The sequence below is a fragment of the Papilio polytes genome, unplaced genomic scaffold (assembly GCF_000836215.1).
Source record: "Papilio polytes unplaced genomic scaffold, Ppol_1.0 DF824146.1, whole genome shotgun sequence".
In the NCBI taxonomy this organism is placed as follows: domain Eukaryota; kingdom Metazoa; phylum Arthropoda; class Insecta; order Lepidoptera; family Papilionidae; genus Papilio; species Papilio polytes.
In genome coordinates this window covers 901,100-916,837 of record NW_013525058.1, presented here as the reverse complement: position 1 = coordinate 916,837, position 15,738 = coordinate 901,100, and the positions used below count along the sequence as shown (strand labels likewise).

At 35.0% G+C, this 15,738-nt stretch overlaps 2 protein-coding genes across 2 annotated transcripts in view; one reads left to right on the top strand and one right to left on the bottom strand.

The window, feature by feature from the left end:
- LOC106111943 (stromal membrane-associated protein 1) overlaps positions 1–2,477 on the bottom strand; it is a 5,352-nt gene extending 2,875 nt beyond the window's left edge. The window contains exon 1 of the mRNA XM_013294153.1: positions 2,249–2,477. Coding sequence (XP_013149607.1) covers positions 2,249–2,366 — 118 coding nt within the window. The 5' untranslated portion in view covers positions 2,367–2,477. The remainder of the gene's footprint in view (positions 1–2,248) is intronic.
- Positions 2,478–2,922: 445 nt separating this feature from the next.
- Positions 2,923–15,738, top strand: part of LOC106111723 (phosphoinositide 3-kinase regulatory subunit 4) — a 22,074-nt gene continuing 9,258 nt past the window's right edge. Inside the window, exons 1-18 of the mRNA XM_013293866.1 lie at positions 2,923–3,219; positions 3,520–3,700; positions 4,157–4,327; positions 5,012–5,200; positions 5,981–6,069; positions 6,417–6,626; positions 7,090–7,552; positions 8,124–8,316; positions 8,897–9,006; positions 9,149–9,257; positions 10,035–10,183; positions 10,682–10,825; positions 11,112–11,228; positions 11,834–11,968; positions 13,208–13,286; positions 13,771–13,847; positions 14,709–14,821; positions 15,214–15,305. Of these exons, the coding sequence (XP_013149320.1) occupies positions 3,128–3,219; positions 3,520–3,700; positions 4,157–4,327; positions 5,012–5,200; positions 5,981–6,069; positions 6,417–6,626; positions 7,090–7,552; positions 8,124–8,316; positions 8,897–9,006; positions 9,149–9,257; positions 10,035–10,183; positions 10,682–10,825; positions 11,112–11,228; positions 11,834–11,968; positions 13,208–13,286; positions 13,771–13,847; positions 14,709–14,821; positions 15,214–15,305 (2,713 nt within the window). The 5' untranslated portion in view covers positions 2,923–3,127. The remainder of the gene's footprint in view (positions 3,220–3,519; positions 3,701–4,156; positions 4,328–5,011; positions 5,201–5,980; positions 6,070–6,416; positions 6,627–7,089; positions 7,553–8,123; positions 8,317–8,896; positions 9,007–9,148; positions 9,258–10,034; positions 10,184–10,681; positions 10,826–11,111; positions 11,229–11,833; positions 11,969–13,207; positions 13,287–13,770; positions 13,848–14,708; positions 14,822–15,213; positions 15,306–15,738) is intronic.

Here is a 15,738-nt window from a genome sequence, read left to right as displayed (position 1 = left end):
TTACATTTGTCAAATTATCAATAGCAAATGTCAAAATGACATGACATGACAAACCTTGGCAATCTTGCTTCCTTGATGTTGGCAGCAACTTTTGGTTTCTTTCCCACATTAGGGTTTTTGTTTAAAATATTTACCCCCTAAGTTCAATTGCGTGAAAATATATAGCCTTAAGCGTAACGTAAGTGTAGGGTTTCTATTAAAAAAAGAATTATCCAAAAATATGCTGTAATTGCTGACATCTTAGGCAACAAAGAAGTGTGTGTTTACGCGTTATTATAATAGTATAAATTATTACTAAACAGAAAAGCCTTGTTTAAGAAGAATAATATTAATAATTATTACTTGAATGTTTTTTAGTCTAGGTTTGTAGTGATATAGAACATACATTTTATCATTGCAAAAGATAACAAGATTTTACAACTGTACTTAATGATTAAATATACATAAAGAGAAATAGCGAACATATCTATACTAATATTATAAAGAGGAACGAATTGTATTTTTTTTTAAAGAGAAAGAGGTAAAATAGCGGCGGGAACACAAAGGTGGTCAACGACGCTCATAGACATCCACAACACCAAAGGAACTACAAATGCGTTGCCGGCCTTTGAGGAAATTGAAGGCTCATTTTTGTATGTTTTGAAATAACTCAAAAACTATTTGGTCAATTTCAAAAAATCTTTCACCATTAAAAAGCTATGTTATCACTAAGTAAAATAGGCTATGTTTTTTACTTTTTCTTAGCTCTACAAAGAGGGGGAGAAACATTATTTTTATAAATGACATAGAAGATTAAGTGAAGAGTATGCGATGGCTGATGCTGCCTTTATAAGCATTAGACTTTTAATAAATTCTTTATATTAGTAATGAATAATAGCATCAAATCAATAGTATCACAATAAAAGTGTTTCATTATTATAAAATACTTTATTTTAATTATACATTAAATAAAAATATGTTTATAAAATGTATCACATCACTAACAATGAAATTCCACTAACATTACACTAGAAACAAAATAGTGTTGTTTCTGTTTCACCATAAAGAAAGAGAGGGACAACAATGTGTTTAAAACATATGTTTTGACAGTTGATATACAGTAACATGTTAACAATGCAAATCTTTTGCACTTTGAATACATTCTAAACATCAACAATAGGCCAACAAAACAAACACTACATTATAATGATGAGTAAGCTTAACAGTATTCAACAACTAAAAATACTTGTGTTCTGATTTTTAATACTATTCTAAGGGCCTGTCCCATCACTGTCTGATAAAGGCTCATAATGACATCTCTGTCAGATAAGGTAACAAAATCCAATATTTTCATCACATATTTTACATGTTGGATTGTTATCAGACAATTTGCAATTTGGTGGGACAGACCCTAAGTATTTTTTTAATATCCTGACCTAATCCTAGCCTAGTCATGTGAGCACTGCAGTTGCCTTGCTATGCCCCTCTATATCTAAAATTTTGTTTTGCTCAGAACTTCACAATGTTAAGAGCCTACAAGATAGGATGATGCATGGAGGAACTGCACCCCCTTCTTAGAGTATTAACAAATGAAAAATAGATATGAAAACTATTATTAATAAGACCATTTTAATTGTAACCCTAGAAATAGCGCAGATTTAATCTAGGCTAACATCAACTAGCACTACCAACAATAGTATTGTTTTGCAGAGACAAAATGATTTACAATCTTTTTGACAAAACTGAGATAACAATATATTCTTGTACAGTAGAAGACCACTGTAATTCAATGATTTTATAGAATAGTAATACTAAGAGCAACTATGTTACCTTGACCTAGCAAATAAAAAATGTAATTAACCAGTAAATAAATACACTTGTAATTAAGAACCAATTATTTAAGATCTATTTTAATCATAAAATGACTATAGAACTTTATAATGTTAATTTACTTGCCATTGATTTAAATTATTTAACTAACCAGTTAACCATCTTTTCGGTTTCAAATTGTCGTTGTTAAGTTCTATCGTCCGTGAATGCTTACCTCAAGCATAAATTAGGTTCTATACGATAATAAGATTCATATTTTCAACATGAATGACTCAATATTACAGTTTTACGAATCGGTTGAGAGTTCAACAAACTGTATTTTCATCGTTTCTTGAGTCATACATTGGAGATGTTAAAAGAACTCCAAATCAAACAGCATTCGAACTTTAGTTTAGTAATACATTTAAAATAAAAAAATAAAAAAGGAAATTCAACTCACCCTTGGCGTCACAATCAACACAGTATTTGTTATCTTCGTCCTTTAGCATTTGCATCAATATATTCTGACATCGATCTTGAATCTGTTTAGCACGATCTTTTTCACTTTTAGAAGACATTTTAGTTATTTATTTATTGATATTAAGAAAATATGAGTGGATATAGTATGCCAACTTATTTGAGACGTGAAGACAAGAAGCAAAATCTACACATATTTCTACCCATAAAGTGAAAAGTGACAGCAATATTATTTTTTAGTGCTGTGCCTTGATTTTAATATTTCATCACAGTGTAGTCTATGGTAAGTCGACTAGCTTAAGGTAGAGAAAGACCCAAAGAAAGTATGAATAGATTGTTTAAAGAGGATATGCTTAAGAAGGACGTGGATTTAGATATGACGGCTGATAGAAATGTATGGAAGAGCACCACATACCGTGCCGACCCTCCGCAGGTGCAAGTATTGCGATAAAAGTAAAACTACAGTCCCATAAACATGATGAAATTTAAAAGAAAAGCAAAAGGTAAAATTTAAAATTAATACTACCCAAGAATACTACGTACTAATAAGTGGTAGTAGCGGCAACTTACATACATTTCAAAATTGGTTTATACCTCTGGTATAAAATTCTAATCACTAGAAGTCAATGATTGTTATGACATTGGGCTGTCAAGCCGTCATCTTTGAGTTTTTTGTCAAACGTCAAACAAGTGCAAATTGCAAGTGCAATTTTACGATTTCTTTGTTTTGCGACATATTCTTGCCAATTCATTTACTGTGCCGTAACTATTACAAAGTTATAAAATATAGATCGTTTATAACGAAGTATGTGTATTTAACTTAAAGTCGTAGAGTTCGCAGTGTTTTTTGTTTTGTTGGACCATGGGGAATCAGCTGGTGGGAGTAGCTCCTTCTCAGATATTCCCTGTAGAACATTACCTTAGCGATCATGCTGATCTATCGTTCGACCAGAGGTAAATCTAGAATTTTATTTCTTTTATTTCATACGACAAAGTTTTTTTTACAACTGTATGAATCGTAGATAATTTATATTTATTTTCTACTAGCTGTGGCTCGCGACTTCGCCCGCGTAAAATTAAAAAAAAAATACAGCCTATGTTACTGATAACATAGCTTTTTAATGGTGCAAGAATTTTTTGAGCCCAGTAGTTTGATATTTCAATACATACAAAAACACAAAAACACAAATCTTTAATTTATATTAGTATAGCTATAGATGTAACATTCAATGATTTGTAACATTTTTTTTTCAGTCTTGGTTCAACGAGGTTCCTTAAAGTAGCAAGAGCTAGATCTCGAGAGGGTTTGATAGTAGTGAAAGTATTTGCAGTCCATGACCCATCATTGCCACTCGCTGAACATAAAGAGAGAATATTGAAGATAAAAGAACAGCTGGTTTCTGCCTTCAACTGTTTACCATTCCAGAGAGTTATTGTAAGTTTATGCTAAGACTAGCTGTTGCCTGTGACCTCAGCCATGCAATATTAACATACAAAATTAGCCTATAATATGCCCGCTTATGTCAGCTAACCTTCAGTGACAGTCCAATCGAAATCAGTCCAGCCTTTTCAAACATTACCCGGAACAAATGCAGCTTGAGGACAGACCGACAGACAAAAAAAAATTAAATGCGATTTTTGTTATCAGCAATGCGAATATGACATCTTTCCGAAATTTGGATTTTTTCTTTTGATATTACAAACAGACACTCAAATTTTAATTATATGTATAGATGTACAGATAGTATAACAATAAAATAAACACCAGAGGGATACATAGAGACCACAGGCTTTCATTGCATAATTGTTAGATAAACCAAAATCATTACTAGTCAATGTTAAACTGCTAATGATTATTTCAAGTACTTAAAAATATTATTTCTTGTTCCAGTTAACAGATAAAGCAGGTCTTTTAATGCGAGAGTATTGCAAATGTAGTGTCTATGATAGGATGTCAACAAGACCATTCCTCACAGTGTTGGAGAAGAAATGGATAACATTCCAAGTACTGTATGCATTGCATCGGATGCACAAACTTGGCATCTGTCATGGTGATATTAAGGTTTGTATAATTATTTTTTGCTCCAAAGTTACATAAACACTTTGAATCCATTTACCTTAATTTTTAAAATCTCATAGCAATTGTTATACCTATAGCTAACAAATTGCATGTGTTATGCAATTGAAAAAATGTGCTAAGGATTATGGACCAAACAAGAATTTTCTCTACACTAAGATATTTATAAATGCCTAGCTTTTTACTACTTTTTGATTTTTAGAATTAAAAAACAAAAGCAAATAGCCTATGTGTTCTTCCAGACTAATCTCAACATCTATGCCAAATTTCATCGAGATCCCTTCAGCTGTTTAGGCAAACTCTAACAAACATCCGTCCATCTAAACTTTCGCATTTATAACATTAGTAAGATATGAAATGATAGAATGATAATCAAAAACTCAAATCTATTTAATGGGATGTCCATGGTTTTACTAAATGTTTTAGAAAAAGTAGGCAAAATTAGGCACATTAAATTAATGCATTGTGCATAATTAAATTAGGCACATTGTTGCATAAAATTTCCTCACCCCTGACCAATACTATAAAGGGTGATTAAATAACTTATGTAAATGCCACATGCTTATCATTTTCAATATTGTTTGTTGACTGTTTATCAAGATCTGTCTTAGTTAATTTTATGTTGAGTGACTGAATCCAGAATGAATAATACTTATTTGTCTTTTTCAGTTAGAGAATGTAATGGTGACGTCATGGCTGTGGGTACTGTTGACGGATATAGCATCTTTTAAACCGACTTTCTTACCGGACGACAACCCCGCTGACTTCAGTTACTTCTTTGATACTTCACGTCGCAGACTGTGTTATGTTGCACCGGAGAGATTCGTCAGAGCGCCCGATCCTAGTTATCGACCATCTGTTAGTATCAATCTTACTATCTTACTTCTTACTAATATTATAAATGCGAAAGTTTAGATGGATAGATAGATGGATGGATGGATGGATGGATGAATTGATGTTTGTTAGAGTTTGTAGCCTAAATGGCTGAACGGATCTCGATGAAACTTGGCATACACGTAGAAGATAGTCTGGAAGAACACATAGGCTACTAACTTTTGTTTTTTTGAAATCCACGCGGACGGAGTTGCGGGCGATAGCTAGTCTTATTAATATTATAGTATGTAATTGTATAATTTGTAATAGATGTAGAGCATAGTGTTGAAGAACACATAAGCTGCTTACTTTTATTTTGTTTATTACACGATGACGCAATCGAGGGAAGATTAAAGACGTGATTTTTAATTATATTTGATGTAAATATTTTTTAATTATAATAGCTTTACTATCGCCCCAACTTTAGTTCCTTTCCTACCGACGTTTTTCTTATGAGAAAGGATGTGAAGGGAAAGTGGATTTGACGGCGGAGGAGACGGATACGAAGAGGAAAAATCCTCTTTATGTGCTTCTCCTCTTCTATCCTCATTAAGGGTAGGCAACGCATCTTAATTGCAGATGTCTATGGGCAGAGATCGCTTCGCCATTTTGGGGAATTCAGGTGGTCACTTATAACTTATAAAAAAAATCGTTTTATGTGAAATTTTTTTCTAAGATTTTGTAGAGAATTTTGAGTGACAAAACATTAAACAAACGTAGTTTTGCTCTAATATTTTAATTAATCAGAAAAATGTAATATTACAGGGTGATGATAGATCTGGTGGTCTGCTACTTAGCGAGTCACCCTGTAAAGTTGGTGAATTAGTACCAAGTATGGATATATTCTCCGCTGGGTAAGTTAACTATAATTATTTATGGGCTAACATAAAACAAAACATGAGATAAATCACGACTCATAAGTATTTATATATATTTTTCTATTAAAAAGTACCCAAAAGTTTTTTTAAAACAAGCAATATATGTAGTAGCTCAGTGGGGACGTATATTGAGCTGGTGATGATGATGGTGATGATGATGATGAAGATGATGATGTAGATGTTGCTTGCATCTACTTTTACTAAATAAATAAGGCAGATACTTAGTTAAAATTGAATAATTTTATTGAGTCCTGAGGTTATTCACTTAAGTACTAACTCTTAGTGGAAACAGGAATTTTATGTTAAGTACTGACGTTTTTCAGCTGCGCTCTTTTAGAACTTTGGAACGAAGGTACACCAGCTCTGGATCTGCCGGGGTTACTGGCATATCGTAACGGTGAGGAAAGACCGTCTACTATGACTTTACCGGAAGGCTCGGAACCAGGGTTGAGAGAATTGTTACATTCTATGACTGAAAGAAACCCTAAAGATAGAAAAAGTGCAGAAATATATCTGGATGAAGCTAGGGGCAAGTATGTTTTAATTTTGTGTGAATTTATTTACTTTTTACTTTTTGATTATACTATTAATAGTACTTTATCCACCATTACATACTAAAGTCCAATTTAAATTGTATAATTAGCATTAAAATTGTATGAAAATAAATGTTTTATTTATTTATTTAATCTTCAGTCTTTCATATTTACAAATACTTTTTATAATAGAGGCTTTCTTACTAACAGATAATGTAAAATTACTTTTTGTATCTTAAAACCTTTACTTTCAACATTATCTGTACTAATATTATAAAAAGAAGAGATTTGTATTTTTTTTAGTATTGAAATAACTCAAAAACTACTGTGCTGATTTTAAAAAATATAACACTGTTTAAAAAGTAATTTATCTGTGAGTAACATAGGCTATGTCTTGTTTATTAAACGCGGGTAAAGTCGCTAGCAACATCTAGTATAAGATAGTTTTAATATAAAATTTCAGATTATTCCCAGAATATTTCTATTCATTCTTACAATCTTATATGTTGATATTCTCCGCACAACCAATATTACCCGCCGACGAGAAAATACTTCGAATACATCAAGATATTAAAAATATCATAAAAATATTCACACAACCCTCAGATGCGAAGAATTATCAAGATTTAGTCGAAGAGACCACAGATAATAGCAACACAGATAATATAGAGACATTAATGAAAGAAGGTTTTAAGGTTATGAATATAAATGTGACAGATTTTGAAGAAGAAAATGATAACAATGCTCCGGAGAAAAATGAAATGGGTCCAGACAGTGAGGGGTTGATTTTGATCACTTCGTTGGTGACGTCATGCATACGAGGTCTACATCATTGTACATCTAAATTATATTGTTTAGAAATACTGCAGCTGTTATGCGAGAATTCTAGTTCAGAGACAATATTGGACAGGATATTGCCCTATATTGTGAGTATATTTTAATATTTGCATTACCTACATCATTGACTGACACTTTCTGAATGTGAACTTAGTTTTTTACTAGTCATCATTATGATTTCTACGACCATCGGTGGCTCAGTGGTTTGAGCACTTGACTTGTATTCCACAGATCTTGGGTTCAATTTCCGCCATGTAGCAACGTGATTTTCGATTTAACGTTTTTTCATATGTACGTAATTTACCCGACTTTCTTACGGTGAAGGAAAACATCGTTATGAAACCTGCACATATCGGAGAAGAAAATCAAAGATATGTGTGAAGTTAACCCACAGTTTGTTGCCTAGTCACCGAACTTAGGGTAGGCTCCAACTTTAGTCCCTTTTCCTTCCTACTCTTTTTTCCTAAGAATAGGGTGGGAAGGGAACGTGGATTAAAGGAAGGGGAAATCCACTTTACGTGCGTTTCCTCCGTTTATTAAGGGTAGGCATCCGCTATTGCGGATGATTATGGGTAGCGGCCGCTTCGCTATTATGGCGGATTCAGGTGGCCGCTTGTTTGCCACCTTATGCTATAAAAAATATACGTATTTCCCTGGTAGATTCATTTGTCGCACGATGGTACGGCGCGCGTGCGCTCCGCGGCCGTGTGGGCGGCGGCGCGCTGCGTGTCGCGCGTGTGTGCGCCGCCGCGCGCCGCCTGCAACGTCTTCCCCGAGTACGTGCTGCCGGAGCTGGCGCCGCGCGCTGCCGACCCCGCGCTGCCCGTCCGCATCGCATACGCTAATAATATCGGTCAGTATGTTAATAACGTTGTTTTTTGTAATAAACGGCTTTATCCGTATGAAATTATAAAATTTTTATTTTGTTTGTTTACATTTGTGAAATATTCAATTGCGATTAAAATTCAAATGCACAAAAATAACGAAGGCTTTTCCCGTATTACGGTTTTTTCCAATTTATTTACTACCTAAGTTTAATAGCGTGAAAATAAATAGCCTATAGCGTGTCATAATCGTAGGACATTTTATTAAAAAAAATATTAGTTCAAAAATATGCTGTGATTGCTAACTACATAACAAAGAAGTGTGTTTACGCTTTGTTATTATAGATTAGCATACTGTACCATGGGTTTATCAGTCAAAAATCTAAGGGGGAAGGAAACCCGATAATAAAGGATCTAGTAAAAATACTTTTTTTATTCTATATTTTTATTGAAAAACTGACAATTTATTCTACCCTCTACCGACTTCCATGCACTATACTGTCTACTAAACTATTTTACAAATAAATACGTTTATTACTTCATTTATTGGTTTTTAAAATAACAGTGATTGAGTTAATTTTGTATGCAATAATAATAATATTTCGACAGCGAAGTTGGCGGAGACCGCGGTGAGATTTTTGGACCAGACGCAAAACATGGCGGACAAAGAGACGGCAAATATCAACTACGAAACAGAATTATCAGCACTACATGAAATGGTAATAACATTTATTTATCTGTAATTATTCCTAACTAGCTTTCAACCGCGACACCGTCCGTGTAAACTTTTGCATTTATAATGTTAATAAGATTTATTGTCATATCCAAAATTCCTAATCTAAAGAGTGTCATTTTTCCCAGGTTCGATCAACGGTATCTTATCTTCTAACAGACTCTCAAGCAGTCGTCAAACGGGCATTAGTTGAGAATGGTATCACGAAGCTGTGTGTGTTCTTTGGTAAACAGAAAGGTAAGTTTTTTTATAGTGATATTGATTTTGATATGTAAGCAGAAATTTAATTATGTAACAATGACTTAAATTACAAATTCCATTCTAACATTTGACTGATTGCAAGGCGCCTTTAATAGTGTTAGGAATAAAATTAGTACCGTGCTGTAGAATTGGCGCAACTCTAGATTATCGGCATAAACGTCACGTCCCTAGCTGACAGCTGACAGCTGTCAATGTCACTAGAAGTATGCATAGATTGGCGCGCATCCTAAGTCCTGACGAGAAGTGTTGCTCTGAGTTTAAAGCGACATTATCAGTTAAATAAGTTGTCTAAAAATAGCGATAGTTGGCACGTCAAAACAAGTGTATTCTTCTGTTTCACGTGCCAATCCAAATCCTGAGTTCTGAATATTAGTTTACTAATTGTATTACTAGCTTTCCCCCGCCACTACGTTCGCGTGGAATTAAAAAAATGAGTAGCCTATGTCTCTACATCTACGGCAAGTTTCGTCGAGATCCATTCAGCTGTTTAGGTTACCAATTCTAATAAACATCCATCCATCCATCCATCTAAACTTGTGCATTTGTGATATTAATTACGTAAAATTTGAATATCTTACTAATGTTATAAATGCCAAAGTTTAGATGGATGGATGGATGTTTGTTAGAGTTTGCCGCCTAAACTGCTGAACAGATCTCGATGTTTGATATAATCTAAAAGAGCACAAAGGCTACTTACTTTTAATTCCACGCCATGTCGCGGGCGAAATCTAGTATATATAAGTGTATTGTTAGCAAACGACGTGATCCTGTCGCACATGGTGACGTTCCTGAACGACAAGGAGGAGGCGGCGCTGCGCGGCTGCTTCTTCGAGCGCGTGGTGGGCGTGGCCGCGTACGTCGGCCACCACGCCGCGCCCATCCTGCTGCCGCTGCTGCAGCAGGTAACCATTTACTACTAAATCTTCATTTCACATCTGATAATGAACAATAACACACTTTAATTGTGTATTATCCGGCTCGAAGGACCACTAGTATGAAGATAACAAACAAAAATACTACGACCATAAGAAAACAAAATGTTATTATGAATATAATTGTAACAAGAAAATAATACGTCAAAATTGTATATGTCAAAAGAAAAGTAATAAGAAAATGGCGATGCATCCCGGGGCCAGTTTGTTATCCTAATCGACCAATTGGATCTAGTGCTGGACAGCAACTGTGTCAATTCCAATATGTAGTTATATACTGGAATTGTCACAATGTATTCCAGTTAGGGTGTTCACATCTAAATAGTGGCGGCGCTTTCAATTTACATGCAATATCACGTATATTTAACCAGTTAGAACGCATCTTCTATATGAAAATTAATTTAATTTGAATTCAACTTAGTTTTTGGTATTGAAATGTCACTTTTGTCAATTTTTGTATATTTCCAGGGCTTAACAGATAGCTCTGAATGGATAATAGCGAAAGCTTTACGCGCGACGAGTAGCCTGGCCGAGTTGGGTTTGTTGCCCAAACAGGCGCTGTGCGACCTGCTCGCAGAGAGTGCCGTCTACCTCGCACATCCCAACCTCTGGGTAAGTGCGACAAGGATAGCATCACATAGATCAGTTCCGTCTATCAATCGTCAAGCAACCGTCTAACAATCTCTGAGTAAGAGTGATAAGGATAGAATGACTTTGATATAAATGCTTGTTTCGTCTCTTACGCACATACCATTTCTGGGTAAGAGCGACAAAGATAGTATAATTTAGCACTCTTTCATTTTTACTAACTATATTTTTGCCTTATTATTCTGTTTTAGATTTCATGAGTAACTCGAAATTGCTTTAAATCTATTTAATTAAATGTTTTTATTTTCAGATTCGTCATGAAGTCTGCGGCCTGGTGTCGTGTGTTGCCAGTCTATTGAACCCAATTGACGTCAACTGTAAAATACTGCCGCTAGTGTGGCCACATCTTAAACATAAATTAATTCAGGTAATTATTATAATAGTATTGTAAATGTAATGTGAGCGTCGGTGCCTCAGTGGTTTGAACACTTGACTTGTAATCTACAGGTCTTGGGTTCGAATCCCGCCATGTACCAATGTGATTTTCGATTTTTCGAATTTTCATATGTACATAATTTACCCGACGTTCTTACGGTGAAGGAAAACATCGTGATGCAACCTGCACATATCGGCGAAGAAATTCAAAGATATGTGTGAAGTCAACCCGCATTGCAGCGTGGTTGACTATGGCCTAGTCACCCCTTACTTAGGGTAGCCTCCGAGCCCCTCGGTGGGGACGTATAGTGAGCTGGTGATGATGATGATTGTAAATGTAATAATACCACTTTATTCTTATTAAGGAACTAATGTATTGTTGCATTTGATAAATTTACTTCCAGATTTTATTCCCTCTTTCTATGTATAAAAAAATAGAGAAATGTTTTTTAAATATGTGTCTGTGGTGGTAGCTAAGATTAGCTTCTGTTTTACTTCTTTTTTATCCTATAAGCTATATTATGTATATTTAAACATAAAAAAATGCGAGGAATGATTGATGTACATAATTAAAATGTTTTACTTCTATATAAAAAGGTGGAGAGAGCAGAGCTGCTGCTGGAGAGCCTCGCGGAGCCCATTCCTCGGAAGGTGCTGGATGCTGTCCTGCGGCACGGGGACGTGGACCGCCTCGTGCAAACCCTCAGGGAGAGGAGGAACACCAGGCTCAGGGTGAGTTATACAGGGTGATTTATTGCTGAAAAATATGAATATGAATTACTAGATATCGCCCGCGACTCCGTTCGCGTGGAATTAAAAAAAAAAACAAAACTGAGTAGCCTATGTGTTCTTCCAGACTATCGTCTACGTTTATGCCAAATTTCATCGAAATCCGTTCAGCCGTTTAGGCTACAAACTCTAACAAACCTCCTTCCATCCATCCATCCATCCATCCATCCATCCGTCCATCTAAACATTCGCATTAGTATTAGTATGATTAGGAAAAAAACCATTTGAGAACTCTGTTAGTCAAATTTCAATAAAATTTCAGAAACTCATAAACTGGTAGGATTTATAAAAATTTATGATGAAAGTATGTCAAATCAAGTCCTATAGTAATACAATAGAACGTCGATAACACAAACCTCCGTAACTTAAAAACCACTATAACTTAAAAAAATAATATGTTCCCTTCCTATCAGAGTCCAAAACCTCTACAACATAGACCCTTGATAACTTAAAACCTCTATAACTTAAAATATTTTGTGTCTCCCTTGAACTTTAACTTATCGAGGTTCTACTGTTACTATATTCTAAAGTGACAAAAAAAACGAAATCTGACTTTTCTGTTGCCAGCTTAGGTTTTGAACGAGAATTTGTTGGCTAGAAATTAAAAAAAAAACTAAGTAAGCAGGCATTGTGGTCTACATCTATCGCTCGTTCCGGAGATACATAGTAACAATGGCCAGAGGCCTAATTTTAGTCCCTTTCCCTTTCCACCCTTTCCTTAAGAGGAAAGTATGGGAAGGAAAAGTGGATTTGACGGTGGAGGAGAGGCATAGGAAGAGGAAATGTCCTCTTTATGTGCTTCTCCTCCGTCATTTAAGGGTAGGCAACGCATCTGCAATTGCGGACGTTTATAGACTGCGGTCGTTTTCCATTTCGGAGGATTCATGTGACCGCTTGCTTGTTTGCTACCTTATATTATAAAAAAAAAACATCCATACAAACTAATGCATTTTAATATTAGTAAGATGAACGAATATTGTAGATCTTACTAATATAAATGGATGGATATTTGATAGAGTGTAACCTAAAGTGCTGAACGGACCTCGATGTAATTTCTCATACATATATAGAAGTGTAGTTTTCCACATAGGCTATTAACTTTTGTTTTTTTTTAATTACACGCAGACGGAGTCGTGAGCGAAAGCAAGTGTAATATAATTTGACATATAAAATTTATTTCAGGTAAAACAGGGTACAATGCCTCAGTACTGTGAGATGGGACAGCAACTAAAGAATCTATTTAGAAGACTGGCCTCTGATGGTAAGTCATTGTACTTTTACTATCTCTTTTTAATCCTAAAATTATACCCGTTTTTACAATCTTTATTAATTAACTAGCTGTTCCCATGCGGCTTCATTCGCGTGGAATTATAAAATCTTTATTTTATTGTTTACATTTGTCAAATTATCAATAGCAAATGTCAAAATGACATGACATGATAACAAACCTTGGCAATCTTGCTTCCTTGATGTTGGTAGCAACTTATGGTCCTTTTCCCACATTAGGGATTTTATCCAAAATATTTACCCCATAAGTTTAATAGCGTGAAAATGTGTAGCCTAAAGCGTGATGCTAGTGTAGGGCTTTCTATTTAAAAAAAAGAATTATTCAAAAATATGGTGTAATTGCTGACATCTTAGGCAACAAAGTGTGTGTTTACGCTTTATTATAATAGTATAGATTGTTCTTATGTTCAATAGGATTAAGTATAATAATAGTAATAATTATTCAATTTTAATTTCAGGTATGACGGAACATGTAGAAAACCAATTGTTAGCTATGAGTGCACATCTTATCAAAATACAGAGCTGTACAACGCAGGTATTTAAATTATATCGATTACTTGATTTGTCGTTTAAGATATTTATTTCTCTAAGAATATACTTACACTTAACGAGAAACATTTTTTTTTTACATTTACAATTTACATCAGTAGTCTAGTTTATTATCATCTATATTAGGATTTCATTTTCTTAACATTTTTTTTTAATTTAATTTTAAATAACGACATTTTATTTTCGTCTCTGATAACTTTAGGTAAAGTATATAACTGTACTCCCGCAAATATTATACAAAGCTTACAGTACAACTTATCTAGACAAAGTCATATTTTACCATTGATGTTGGTAAGAACGTGGGTAATATGGTATAGCATTTCACTTGTAACCTGCTGGTCCTCGGTTCGAATCTTACCATATACAGTCGCGGAAACTCGCGGAGTTCCAATTTAAGAAATATTGTCTTGTTCATTGCGGTGACAAACTCCGCCTCTTCCTACAAATAACTAATGAGATATCAGTGCAAAGAAAGGGATAATAAAAACAAACTAACTGTGTAACATTAACCGAATTTTATACATACACATGCGTTGTATTGATTATTGTTGCACGTCTCGTTTAAAAATTGTCAAGCGATTGTAGCATTAAAGGTGGGCACCGCCAGATTCCCCGATTGTACCAATGTGATTTAGATTTTTCAATTTCATACGCACATTTTTTATAGTGACCGACGTTCTTATAGTAAAGGAATAACTTAGGGTAGGCACTGAGACCCTGGATAAGCTGTCGACAAAAAGAATTCGCTTCGCTTTCGCATTTCGCTTCGCTTTCATTCCGCTTCGCTTTCGCATTTCGCGTTTATTTCGCGTTCGGTTTCGCGTATAGTATATAAGAGACTCTGCAGCACATCTCGGAGGCGCCGGGGCGGCTGTCGCTGGCGGCGGGCGGCGCGCTGTCGCGCTCCGTGCAGCTGCACGCGCCCGCAGACTGCGTCGACGTGTACGCCACGCAACACAGGTCAAACATTTATATTACCTTACTTATATACACTTAAACCATATTATGATAGTTACTAAGCAATAAGTTCTCATTATTTAGAAATTCTCCCATATATATCTATATATATAATAGAATTGGAGTGTCTATAATATCAAAAGAAAAATTCCAGTTTTCTGAAAGATGTATTTCGTTGTTGATAACTAAAATCGCATTTAATTTTTTTGTCTGTCTGTCTGTCTGTCCGCAAGCCGCGTTTGTTTCGGGTAAACTCCGAAACGGCTAGACCAATTTCGATCACCCGGGCCACCGAATGCATAGATTTGATTGGCCCAAAGGTAAAAATTAAACAAGCTAAGTGTCAGATATTATTGTTGCTTTATCAAAAATCAAGTATAAATTAATTTGAACAGACGCAGTCAGAAGACTTCTCTATCACAAGAGGCGCATATGAACACTGAGTGGCAACACATGTTCGGACATTCGCAGGAACACCCCGCCAAGTGTAAGTTTTTAGTCTTTTCTCTATGTTTTGCGGATTTTATGTCCGTTTTAAATTAATGTATTCGTATATAGATAAACAAAGATATATCCTGCAAGCATAAGTATAAATAGACGCGCCGGCATCCTAATTTTACGCCCTTTCTCTTTTTACATTTTCTTAAAAGGATGGGGATTTCACAACATCCTATTATGTGCGTCCCATCCGTCAATTAAGGGTGTGCCTCTGCGGATGTCTATGGGCAGCGGTCGCTTCGCCTTTTAACAAATTCAAGTGACCACTCGCTCGTTTGCCACTTCAGAATATACATAAATAAATAAATTATGAGCTCCCCAATACCTTTTTAAGAATTCGGTCCTCTGCCTTTTGCATCCTTATCAATGTGTTATTAAAAAAACCGAAAAAACACAGTATATAAGGAAGAAAGAGTCCGTCT